The sequence below is a fragment of the Rhinatrema bivittatum genome, chromosome 6 (assembly GCF_901001135.1).
Source record: "Rhinatrema bivittatum chromosome 6, aRhiBiv1.1, whole genome shotgun sequence".
In the NCBI taxonomy this organism is placed as follows: Eukaryota; Metazoa; Chordata; class Amphibia; order Gymnophiona; family Rhinatrematidae; genus Rhinatrema; species Rhinatrema bivittatum.
The window spans coordinates 330,639,546-330,652,508 of NC_042620.1; the positions used below are offsets into that span (position 1 = coordinate 330,639,546).

Consider the following 12,963-nt stretch of genomic DNA (forward strand, 5'->3'; position numbering starts at 1 on the left):
CTCCAGTTCTTTAACTGCTACTGGTAGGGATAACAAGGGATTTGCACGAATAGCAATACAACCAGCAGATTTAAAACAAATCAGGGAAGGTACTTCTTCACTCAGCGTCAACCAGTGGAATCAATAGGCTTTGGAATGGGAGGGCTGCAGGGGCCATGGTCCCTCCCCCACAGTTTTTTGCTGACAATGGGAGATGCCTGATTGGTGGCAGTGGGAGGGCACATCATTATTCTTTTCTGCTGCTCATCCCCACCTTCCATGCGTCTGAAAAATTAAAGGATCGTGGCCTTTCAGCGCGGGCTGCTTCTTCCCTTCCGACTGAATGATGTCATCAGATGCCGACAGCCGAGGAGGAAGAAGTAACCTGCGCTGTGGAGGGTGAGTTAGGGGGGTTGCAGCAGCGCCGGCAAAAAGGAAATAATATACTGGGTCACCTGCGGTGAGTGAGGGGATTGTGGGTGAGACGATATGGGAGGGAGAACAAGACTGCTGGGAACAATTTCTGGGAAGTAGGGGGTCTGGGAGGGGATGGGGGCAGGGAAAGGAGGCTGGGAAGCAAGACTGCTGGGAAGTGGGGCCTGGGCGGGGAGAAGGGGATGAGAGAAAGTCTGTTGGGGAGTGTGGTATATGGAAGGGGGAGGGGAAACGTGCTGGGGAGCAAGACTGCTGGGAAGTGGGGTATCTGGAAGGGGAGATTGGGTGATCTGAGAGGGAAGACGGGCTTGGGACCAAGAGTGCTGATGAGAAGGGGGCCGGATAGCAAGACGGCTGGGGAGTGAGGGTCTGAGAGGGGAGAGGGGGCTTGGGACCAAGAATGCTGGGGGTCTATGCTGGGGAACAAGACCTCTGGGGACTGATAAGCAAGACTGCAGGGGATGGGTGTATGAGAGCCAGAGAGCCTGCGTCTGTGTGTGCATGCATGTGAGAGCCAGAGAGCCTGTGTGTGTGTGTGTATGCATATAAGAGCCAGAGAGTGTGAGTGTGTGTGTGTGTGTGTGAGAGACAGAGAGCCTATGTGTGTGTGAGGAAGAGAGAGTTATGTGTGTAAGACAGAGCCTGTGTGTACATGTGTGTGTGAGAGAGAATGGGGGGTATGTATGAGAGAGAAATAGAAGGGAGGGGGTGTGTGTGTGAGAGAGCATGTGTGTGTGTGTGAAAGAGAGAGGATAAAGTTTGTGTGGCCGTTTTCTCCTAATCCATGATAATCTCATGATGACTGGAAATAATAAAAAATTCCAGATAAGGAGAGTGGCAGATATTTTAATTGTTATTAGTTTCATTATTGGATGTTATTTGATGTGTCTGCTGTTTTGAAATATTATTTTGGTGTTTTAGGAAATTTATAAACATTTTCATGAGATTTAAATTATTGGATGTTCTCTTCATTAGCTGTTTTGAAAGTTGTATTTATTTTTATTAGTATGGTTTTACTATGTTTGATGTTTTATTTTTCTTGATTTTCTTGTTTGTTGGTCTGTATGTGTGACCAAGATGAGGGATTCTGTTAGTTTATAGTTTCTGGGCCGGATTTTAAAAGGGTTACGCGCATACATTATGCGCGTAACCCTTAAAAAAGCCCCTTGCGCGCGCCGAGCCTATTTTGCATAGGAAACATTTTAAACATTTTTATGAATTTAATTATTGAATATTATTCTGTGTGTCAGCTGTTTTGAAATATCTTTTTATTAGTATGATTTTAACATTATTATTGATTTTTTTATATTTCCTGATTTTATCTTTGTTTTATGAGGCATGGTGATATTTCTGTTTTTTCCATTGTTGTACTGCATGCAGAGTCTGGCTTTTTGCAGTTTCCAATTCAGTTTTTGTCTACATGTTTCTGTATGTACTTTATAGTCTCTTTCTTCTGTATTTGGTGAGGATCTGTTTGTGTTCTGTATACATGTCTGAGGTGAAGTATTCTGCTAGTGCATAGTTTCTGTGTAGGAGCCTGGCTTGTTTGTTTTCCTAATGGAAGGTATATTGGTGTTTTAGGGCCTGGTGTAATATTTGCAGTGTTGCATTTTCATAGGCAGGATTTTCACTGTTTGGGTGATGGCAGCTAGTGCTGTTTTGTTATTGAAGGTTTACTAAATTGTAATTGTAGTTCAGCTTATTCATGGCTTTTCTGAGGGCTAAGCCCAAACCCATTGCACTTTACAACAGGCCTAACACCATATGGGTTCCATGTGTCTTTTTTGCTGTTTTGCAGAGTTTCCTCATTGGTACTATAGCAATGCATGTAAATATAATATACATGTTGTTGTAAATGATATAATTTCCTCAGAAGACTGTACTTTGAATGATCTTTTGCATATAAAACCTATTACTATAAATGCATTTTTGAATTGTGTATAGTGAGGGCTGGGGGTAGGAGCTCAAAACTGTAATGTTTGCCTAGGGCACTTAGTACCTTTGCACTGGCCATGAGAGTGTGCAGTGCACACAGACCTCCACCATACCCCCATCTCCCACTTCCCCAGGGGGCCAAGGTTACTGGGAGTGTGGTGGGATTGCCAGATTCCTAGAAAATTATTCTTGATTCTCAATCTGCCACTCCTCTGAGACAATGTCCCCCATCTACACCCTCTTCCTTAGCATTTCTAATCACTGAAATGGCTCCCGTCCCCCTTAGCCCGTTCTATGATTTGACCTGCACCATGCTTGGTGGGGGGAGGGGGAGCGTCATCTAATCCCTTGCCTCAGGCAGCAGATTGACATGAACCGCCCCTGTTAGGAAGGCACAACTTTCCTCTGCTAAATTCATGCAGGCTGTTCCCAATTGAACTATGTTTACTGTATGGCCCGTAGTTTTGTTCTTAGTTATAGCTTCCACCATTTTACAAGGCACAGATATCAAGACTCACTGTTACTTTGTCTAGATTATGTTTTCTCCAAATGCTTATAAGGTAGTTCTAATATATTCCTGATAAATTATATGTGTAGTTTGAATGCATTCTGCATATCAGTAATACCCATGAGCCACTTTGGGTCTTACTGCCTCTTCAGGACTGGGAATCCAAAATCACAAAATGGCCGTCTGTGTGTTCTCATGACTCGACCAGAAGATGTTTTGTTTGCAGTCTGATCAGATGAGGCTCCCAGGTTTAGTGAACTCCAGAAGAAACAAAATTCCCAGGAAATTGTTCAGAAGTTTCACCTATAACTAGGGTTAGTGAACTCGTATGCGTTATCACAGTTTATAGGGCTTGTCTTTAGACCCTAACCTTTGAACGCACAGTGTTGCTACAAATAAAAGATGATGTTTTGTATTCTTGGCAGTGTCTGAATGGAAATACATACCAATCTGTAGAAAAAGCAGGCATATGTCTCCGGAGTCATCACTTTTCTCTCTTAATGATATTTAAACTTAGATAAGGAATTGTTCAGCTTTATCCATGTGTGTTTGACAATTCTAGGCCAATGCTATTTTGATTGCTTAGAAATAGTCATTGTACACATTACCTGGTACTAACCAGTGTGGCCTATGGCATTGTAAAAGGAGACGAAGTGGTTGGGTCTTAATATTCTTAACTGGTGTCAGATTATCTGTTTCTATACAGTATAAATGTAGTAGTTCATCTGTTGATGTTGGCATTCCAGAGAAACAAGACAAGTGGTTGCCCCACAGAGCACCCACGTTGCTCGTCCAGTAGAATTGAACAATGTGGGTTCCTTTGTTGACACACAAATCGTTATTTTTATCCGCATTCCCTGAGAAGATGTTAAAGAGACACTCTCAGTGTTGATAAAATGGGAATTTGGAACTCTTTTTAATGATAAATCTTGTTAACCCTGTTGTTATATGTTGCCGTCAACCTGGCTTGGCTTTTTAGCCCTTTTTGGATATTTTTTTTAAGCTTTTCCTGTTGAAAACATGAAATGTTTAGGGGGCCACAGCTGGCCGCCTTCTGCAAAAGGATTTTTCTCCGTCCTGTGCCTATAGGAAAATACTTTTATTGGATAAGGCCCGGTGTGCCGCACTGCGGTGGCCGACAGCTGTTTACAGATGTGGTGTAGGAACAGGGCTTTGAGAACCAAGTGAAGGCAGAGGCACGGGCAGCAGCTCAGCAGGAAATGCCTCAAGCAGGATGGGCCAGTCCAGTCCCCTCAGCTTCTTCTCACCTGCTTGATAAGTGTCAGTTTCCAACTCTCCGTCTCAGCGGCAGTGGCGTAGCCAGAATTGATTTTTTTGGGTGGGCACAAGGTTAACATGGGTGGGCTGTAGGCATGCAGGTCTACTAGTTGTTTTTTTTACTGATAAATGCCAAATTATGCAGCATAGCATTCACATCTACGCCTAAGTATGAGGTTTACTTAATGATACAAACATAATTCACGGTGATTTGTGGTACTTTAGCCTTCTTATTATTACGATTTTATACACGGCTCCTACCTGTCCATAAATTTTGAGAGAGCGGTTGTGTTGCTTATATTTAAATTGCTAACATCTCAAAATATCTACCTTATAAATGGGCCATGACCGACGGCCCGCACATGCGCAGTAGAGCACAGCTCTACTGCGCATGTGCGGGCAAGGACGTTGGTCTTAGCCAGCGTAAAACACAAAAAAACATGGTGGCGTCGGGTGGCAGCGGCAGCGGCGATGGCGGCGGTGGGTGGCAGCGGCGGCGGCAGCGTCGGGCGGCGGCGGCAGCGACGGCAGCGAATGACGACGAGGAGCAGCGGCGGCCAGTAGCGAGGGAGGGAGGAGAGAGAGGGAGGGAGGGACGGACTGAGTGAGAGGGAGGGAGGGAGGGACTGAGTGGGAGGGAGGGAGGGATTGAGTGAGAGGGAGGGAGGGACGGACTGAGTGAGAGGGAGGGAGGGAGGGACTGAGTGGGAGGGAGGGAGGGATTGAGTGAGAGGGAGGGAGGGACTGAGGGAGGGGGAGGGACTGAGGGAGGGAGGGACTGAGTGAGGGGAAGGGACTGAGAGGGGGGGAAGAGTGAGGGGAGAGGGAGAATGAGGGAGAGGTGAGAGACAGGGATGTGAGTAAGTGGAAGGGTAAGAAGTTGTGGAGCAGAGAAAAAGGGAGTGGAGGAGGGCTGAGGGAGAGGGGATGGGATTGAGACAGGGTTGGGAGTGACTGAGGGAAGGGGAGAGAGGTGGGAGTGACTGAGGGAAGGGGAGGGAGGTGAGAGTGAGGGGAAGGAGGCAGTGGGAGACAGAGAGTGAGTAAGACTGAGGGGTGGGAAGGGGGTGAGTGACTGAGGGGAAGGGGGAATGAGGGAGAAAAAGTGTAGGAGGGTGCTGTTTTCGAAAATGGACCGAAAACGAAAATGTAATGTAGCCCGTTGTGACGGGCTTAACGGCTTGTAGATATATATTTTTACCTTTGTTGTCTGATCTTTGTATTTTTCTAATCAGTTGGTCCTGGTCTCTTTTTCCCATTTTTTCCCTTATAGCTCATTTCCTAATTCCTTTTCAGTGTCTTTCTTCTATTACTGTCTTCTTCCCTTCCACACACACATACACGCTTTCTCTCACAGACTCCCTCTCACACACTCAAGCTGTCACTCTCATATGCTCTCCCCCCCCCCCACAAGCTCACATTCTCTGCAGACACACATACAAGTTCTCACTTTCTCACCCCTCCCCAGGCTTATATTCTTATGCACACACAGACGCACATCCAGGCACCCATTCTCACCCACACATATAAACCCAGACTCCCATTCTCACCCACAAACCCATGCTCCCAGTCTCACCCACACATATTCAAGCTCCCATTCTCATCCATACATATACACATTTAAGGTCCTATTCACCCACACATACACACATTCAAGCACCCATTCTTATCCACATATTCAAGCTTCCATTCTCACCCACCCACACAAACCCAGGCTCTCATTCTCACCCATATATACACACATTCAAGCTCCCATTCTCACCCACCCACAAACCCAGGCTCCCATTCTCAACCACACATACACACATTTGAGCTCCCATTCACCCACATATTCAAGCTTCCATTCTCACCCACATACACACCCAGGCTCCAGTTTTCACCCACACACACTCCCATTCTCATCCACACATACACATTCAAGCACGTGCACAGCTTCCGCTTTCTCCCCCAGAGCAGGAAGATCAGCTGCCTCTCCTGCTGCCACCGGACTCCTGCTATCTTCGGGCGTCGGGCCGAACTTCCTGTCGGGGGGGGGGGGGGGGGCGGAAGCGCAGCGCACAACGTCCGCTTCCTCCCTCCCCCCAAGCAGGAAGATCGGCCCGACGATAAAAAAAACCCCACCCCGACCCTTTACAAATGACCCCTTTGCTCTCCCACCCTCCCGAACCCCCCCCCAAAATGTTAAATTACCTGGTCCAGTGGGGGGGGGGGGCCCGGCGCGATCTCCCGCTCTCGGGCCATCAGCGCCATTTTGGCTACCACTGATAAAAATGGCACCGATGGCCCGATAAAAAAAAAAACCCACCCCGACCCTTTACAAATTACCCCTTTGCTTCTCCCACCCTCCCGACCCCCCCAAAAACCTTTTACATGTACCTGGTGGTCTAGCGGGGGGGTCCGGGAGCCATCCCTTCAATCATACCCTCGATGCCGGTGCTGGACTGGTTTGAAAATGGCGCCGATCGCCTTTGTCCTCACTTTGTCACAGGGAGCTCGATCGCCTTTGCCCTCACTTTGTCACAGGGAGCGACGGTCGCTCCCTGTGACATAGTGAGGGCAAAGGCGATCGGCGCCATTTTGAAACCAGTCCAGCACCGGCACTGGCACTGAGGGTATGATTGAAGGGATGGCTCCCGGACCCCCCGCTAGACCACCAGGTACATGTAAAAGGTTTTTTGGGGGGGTCGGGAGGGTGGGAGAAGCAAAGGGGTAATTTGTAAAGGGTCGGGGTGGGTTTTTTTTTATTGGGCCATCGGCGCCATTTTTATCAGTGGTAGCCAAAATGGCGCCGATGGCCCGAGAGCTGGAGATTGCGCCGGGACCCCCCCCCCCCCCACTGGACCACCAGGTAATTTAACATTTTGGGGGGGTTCGGGAGGGTGGGGGAGGGTAAAGGATTGGTTTTAAAGGGTCGGGGTGGGTTTAGGGGTTGTTTTGGTGTGCCGGTTTTCCCGCCCTCCCCCCAAATAATTCCCATACTCGATTTAACGATTTTTCACAATAAATCGAGGGAATTCCTATTGTATCGAGTCCCTTACCGATTAATGACGATTTCAAAATTATCGGACGATAATTTAAATCGTTAAAAAACGATTCACATCCCTAATAAGGTTACCTGTGAAAAATTGAAACCAAAACTGATCTTTTTTTTTTTTGTTTGTTTTGGCTGGGCAGTTTCCTCCTGCAGATTCAGAGCTGGCCTGTACTGGGCCTTCATTTGCAACTGGATGGGAGATTCCCCTCCCCACCCCCACGCCTTTTTTATTTTGCATATTACCCCACCCCCCCCCCCCCCCCCCCCCCCCCCCCCGTCGGTCCTCGGCCTCTGCTATCCTGAGCCTGCCCTGTAGGTGTCGCCATTGTGTGAGATGGCCGAGACCCCCCTCTCCCCCACCCCTGGCTGCGAGTGCCGCTCCTGTAGCATCCAAGACCATGAGGTTACACAAACCTAAAATAACAGAAAACGAAGACACGTAACAAAAAAAAAACCCGAACGCCTTTGGAGGCCAGAATAAACTTTTATTGAATCACATTCAAGTGTAGGGTGAGGTGCCCTTCATTCTTATTCTTTCAGGTTTCAGAAAACACGATTATTGCCTTCGGTGTACTAAATCTGAAAATTTACAAAGATCAATACGTTAGTCTGCATGGAACGTACCACAAGCGCATGTTCCTGAAACGCATTCAACCCCTGACGGCTCCAGGGAGCATTAGAGCCATGCAGTCAGCTTATCGAACGTTTGTCTGACACTTGAGGAGTGAATCGCCCTTTTCTGCAGGCTTCGCTGTATTTTGCGTTTGAAGCCTGCATCTCAACCAGTTTTGCTAACGGAAGATCAGGTTGTTGTTTTTTTTTCTTTTTTGATTTATGCTGCCCTGTGACTTTTAAGAGGATTCAGAGTCTTGGCTGTGACTGATGAAGAAGGGGGGGTGGAATTAATAATCATTCCCATACACAGCCGCTCAGCGTGGTTTCTCAGAGCCTGAAAGGTCCACACGCGCACATGGAATGCACAGCAAAGTGAGTCCAGCATCCCGTGGATGGGGGTCCATGGTTTAGGATACTTTAAAGTTTATATAGCCCTCCGTTAAAAGAAAATCCGGGGTCTTATGTTGCGACCACACAGTAAAGCCTGCCGTGCCCAGAGATGAGATGCTGCGGCCTAAAAGTGAATTTTGTTCTGGCACGATCTGGCAGCGAAATCTATAACCCTGTGGTTTTTACATGAGGGCCGCTAGGCGTCGAGAAACCTGCTTTATTTCTCAGGCGTCCTCGTGCTGGAGTTGGTCCGTGGGTTTCCTGGCAAATAAGAGCCCTAAACGTTGTGACTCCTGCGGTCCTCTGCCTTTCGCAGGCCGGTGCTGTGATTGTGTCAGGATGAGGTCCGCTCCCTTTACAGCGTTGACGTTCCCTGGGGAAAGAGCTGCCTGGCGTGTCTCTGGTTATTTGCTGGGGGGGGGGGGGATTGTTTCAGATAAAGTGTTGCAGGTCCCCCCCCCCCCCGGGGGTGGTGGTGGTGGGGCTATAAACCGTTCATGGCATGCGGTGGCGGGGGAAATAATGCACTGGTCAGTTCTGCTGGGCTCACTGAGCCCGAGTCACTCTGAACCGAACCCCCGCTGCCGTCAAACTGACCGATCTTCTTTTTTATCAGCTTCCTCTCTTTGGCTCGACGATTCTGAAACCAAATTTTCACCTGCAGAGTTAGAGAAAATAAAAAGGGTTACGGTCTTGTGTGGATCTTGCACCTAAGAAATTCCTCTTCCAAATGCATTCAGGACATAGGATACGGGGCCGGTGCTAGCTTTTGTGCTGCCCCCACCCCCTTTATTCATTCGCTGTCCCAGGACCAACAAAAAAAACCCGCCCAGCTCTCTTCGGTGATGCAAACTTTAAAAACTGACAACCGCCCTCTTCCGAACCCCATGGCTGGTGCAAGGGTATTAGATGCCCCAGGAGAGCCTTATAGCCTTGCACAACGCCCCCCGCCCCATTCCACACACCCAGTTAAGAGTTATACATTTATATTATAAATGAAAAATATCAGAGTACAGTATTCTGAGGTACAAATATCACCTCTGTTATATTCACATGCCCTGCTGTGATGCTAACCAGAAATCCCTGCAAAAACCCCCACAAGGAACCCCTATGGTATGAAGCCTGTTGTGATGGGTGTTGGGCGTGGGCTTGTCCCTCTGAAAGCCCGAATACACTGATACACTTCCTATTAGGGGAATGCCTCACCTCAGTCACACATGCAGAACATAAACAGACGCTCACCAAATACAGAGCAGAGGAACCATAAAGCAGAAATACAAACGCGCAGACAAAACCTGAACTGGAAACCGCAAGAAGCCAGATACTCTATGCAGTGCAACAATGAAAAAACAGAGTTATCACCATCCCCAAACAATAAGAACATAAGAACTTGCCATGCTGGATCAGACCAAGGGTCCATCAAGCCCAGCATCCCATTTCCAACAGAGGCCAAACCAGGCCACAAGAACCTGGCAATTACCCAAACACTAAGAAGATCCCATGCTACTGATGCAATTAATAGCAGTGGCTATTCCCCAAGTAAACTTGATTAATAATACTAAAAGCATACTAATAATTTTATTTAAAAAACTGATGAATAAAAGATCAAGTAATTAAAAACTCATATACATGTTCTTTTAAATGTCTCAAACACCAATAAAATATTTCAAAACAGCAAACACAGCAAATAACACCTGAAAAATAAAACTCAAAAGGATTTTAAAAATCCACACTCTCCATACCTGGGACCTTTGATTTCCAGTCACCCCAGGATTGTTATGGATTAGTGGAAGAGGGATGCACAAACTTTCTCCTCTCTTCCTTATACACACACACACACACACACATGCAAGCTCATACAGACACAGGCTTCCTCTCAGACAAACCCACGGGTGCCCTCAGAGCCTCTCTCGTTCCTCTGCTGCCGCTATCACTGCTGCCGCGTGGCTATTGGGGAGGTGCTGATCGCTGCTACTGGCACTGAAGCCCATTCTGCTGCCTCCTCTGTGCAGGCCCCGCAGTATTAAACATTTGCGGGGCCTAGAGATAGTGCTAGTCTTGCACATTCCCAAAGATAACATATGACAATCACTAAAAATTCCAAATATTTTTTTTTTTTTATTTTGCTGTCTGGTCTTAGTTTTCTAATTGGTTGGTCACAGGCTTTTTTTTTTTCTTCCACCTTCCCTTTCTTGGTCTTTTGCCAATTCCTTTTACAGGGTCTCTTTTTTTTCTGTTTTTTTTCTCTATCCATCTGTCTTCTTCTTTTCTTCCCTCAAACACACACTCAGGCTCTCATTCTCACACAGTGGTCTCTCTCACACAATCACACACAGAAGGTCTCACATGCTGTCTCTCCAATCATACAGGCTTTCACTCCCACACACAGTCTCTCAACTCTCTCTTACACACAATATTTCAACTCACTCTCATACACACACACACAAACACACACTACAGGGCCTCAGCCTCTCTGTCACCTCTTAGCCTCCTCTTCTCGGGCCGCTGCGAGGTAGGAACTGCAGCGGCCCTGCTACAAGTGAGAAGTGAGAAGCCTGTGTGTGTGTGTATGCATGAGAGAGAGCATGGGAATGAGAAGCCTGTGTGTGTATGCATGATAGAGAGCATGGGTGTGAGAAGCCTGTGTGTGTGTGTGTGTGTGTGTGTGTGTGTGTGTATGTATGCATGAGAGAGAAGCCTGGTGTATGTATGAGAGAGTGCATGGGAGTGAGAAGCCTGTGTGTCATGTTTGTGTGTGTGAGAGAAAGAGAGCATGTAGGAGTGAGCCTGTAAGTGTTTGTGAGAGACAGAGCATGTGGAGAGGAGAGCCTGTGTGGTGTGAAAAAGAGAGAGTGAGTATATGGGTGTGGAGAGACTGTGAAAGAGCATGTGGGTGTGAGATCCTGTGGATGTGAGAGAGAGCAAGCATATAGGAGTGGGAGCCTGCTTGTGAGAGAGAGCATGTAAGACTCACAGCTTGTGTGTGTGAGGGAATGGGAACCTGCATGTATGAGAGAGTATATGAGAGTAAGAGCCTGCATGTGAGAGTGGGAGCCTATGTAAGAGAGAGTGTGTGGGAGTGAGAGCCTCTATGAGAGAGGAAGAGAAGGAGAAGAAAGCAGAAAAAAAGAGACCTTGAAAAAGGAATTAGGAAAAGACAGACAAGGGGAAAAAAAGAGACTTTGACCAGCTGATTAGAAAAATAGATCAGACAATGAAGGTTAAAAAAAATGTATATTAACTTTCAGCAATTGAAAAATGCCATCTTTGGGAATGTGCATTTCTTACATATTTGTATTTTACTTTTTCTTCATTATTCCACTGTTTACAGAGACTGTTTTGGGGGGTTTTTCCATTTCAATCTTGTCTGCATGTTTCTGTTTCTAATTTATAGTTTCTTATTCTGTCTGTGTGTTGTGCATGTGTGACAGAGATGCAATATTTCGGCTAGCGTGTAGTTTCTGTGTATGGATTTGTAGGAGTCCGGCTTGTTTGCCCAGTAGGTGGTGTATTAGTGTTCTAGGGCCTGGTGTAATGTTTGCCTTTCTGCCTTTTCACAGGTTGCTGCTATTTGAGTCCTGAGAGGTATTGCTGTTATGTTATGGTATGGCAAGGTTCTAGATGGTTTTTTTATTTTTTTGTAGGGGTTGTATTACTTCACAAAGTGCTTGGCAGTGGAGGTGTTAGGAAATGAACCTGTGCTCCCGCATTGTTGCCGGCCATCCGCCACGATCGGGGCCATCCCCGGTGCGGTTCTGCTCTGGATGCAATGTTCAAGCCAACGCAGCGTTGCTCCTCCCCTTTCACCAGCGTCCCTCCCGGCAGCTCCCGTGCCTTGCGCGGGAAAACTACTGTATTTAATCTGACAGTCCAGCACAAGTCCCTTGCCTCAGCTACAGGCTCACTTGTGCTGGTGCTGTCTTCGGAGTTCGTGTATTGCCGCTGTTTGGGACCGTCTTTGGGTTATTTTTGTCTGCTGCCTGCCTACTACCTGGACTGGCTTTGGATTACTCTTGCCTGCCCCCTGCCTTATACCTGGACTGGCTTTGGATTACCCTTGTCTGCTGCCTGCCTTCTGGTTTTGACCACCCTAGGGTGCTATACCCGTGTCTCCTCCTGTGCGGGCATGGGATTGTTGCCGGGAACGCCAAGACTACCTTCCTTCCCGAGCCGACTCAGGTAAGACTGTTACACTACCATTGGGTCCACAAACCCTAACAGTTAGCTGAGGCCATGGACCCGGTAGACCTAACAGCTCTGCAGGCCGTCCCAGGACTAGCAACCCGAGTCCAGCAACAACAGGGGGTCCTGGATCAAGTTACGGGAGTCCTGGAAAGATTGGCGGCGCGGATGGATGCCTTAGCAGTAGCACCATCTCCATCCCCCGCAACCCCTCCAGCCCCTAGCAGCGTTCTCCGGTTCCCTCCCCCCCCCCCCCCCCGCTTTAACGGAGATCCGAAGCTATGTCATGGGTTCATTAACCAGTGCAAGGTGCACTTTTCCTGGCAAGTTCCATTATTCCCCACCGACAAGACCAAAGTTACTTTCATCCTTTCCCTCCTGGAAGGTTCAGCTTTGGCATGGACATCTCCGCTTTGGGAGCGTAATGATCGGCTGCTAAACAATTTAAACCAATTCCTGAAAGAATTTCACTTGGTTTTTCATGAACCTGGACACTCTGCGTCAGCAGCATCAGAAATGCTTCAAATTCGTCAAGGCTCAAGAACTGTGGGAGAGTATGCCATCCAATTTCGTACCCTTGCCACAGAATTGAGATGGGGTGAAGAAT

General features: G+C 47.6%; 1 protein-coding gene across 1 annotated transcript in view; it reads right to left on the reverse strand.

The window, feature by feature from the left end:
* Positions 1-8,658: 8,658 nt before the first annotated feature.
* Positions 8,659-12,963, reverse strand: part of LOC115094726 (homeobox protein CDX-4-like) — a 48,696-nt gene continuing 44,391 nt past the window's right edge. The window contains exon 3 of the mRNA XM_029607983.1: positions 8,659-8,832. Within this exon, the coding sequence (XP_029463843.1) occupies positions 8,659-8,832 (174 nt within the window). The remainder of the gene's footprint in view (positions 8,833-12,963) is intronic.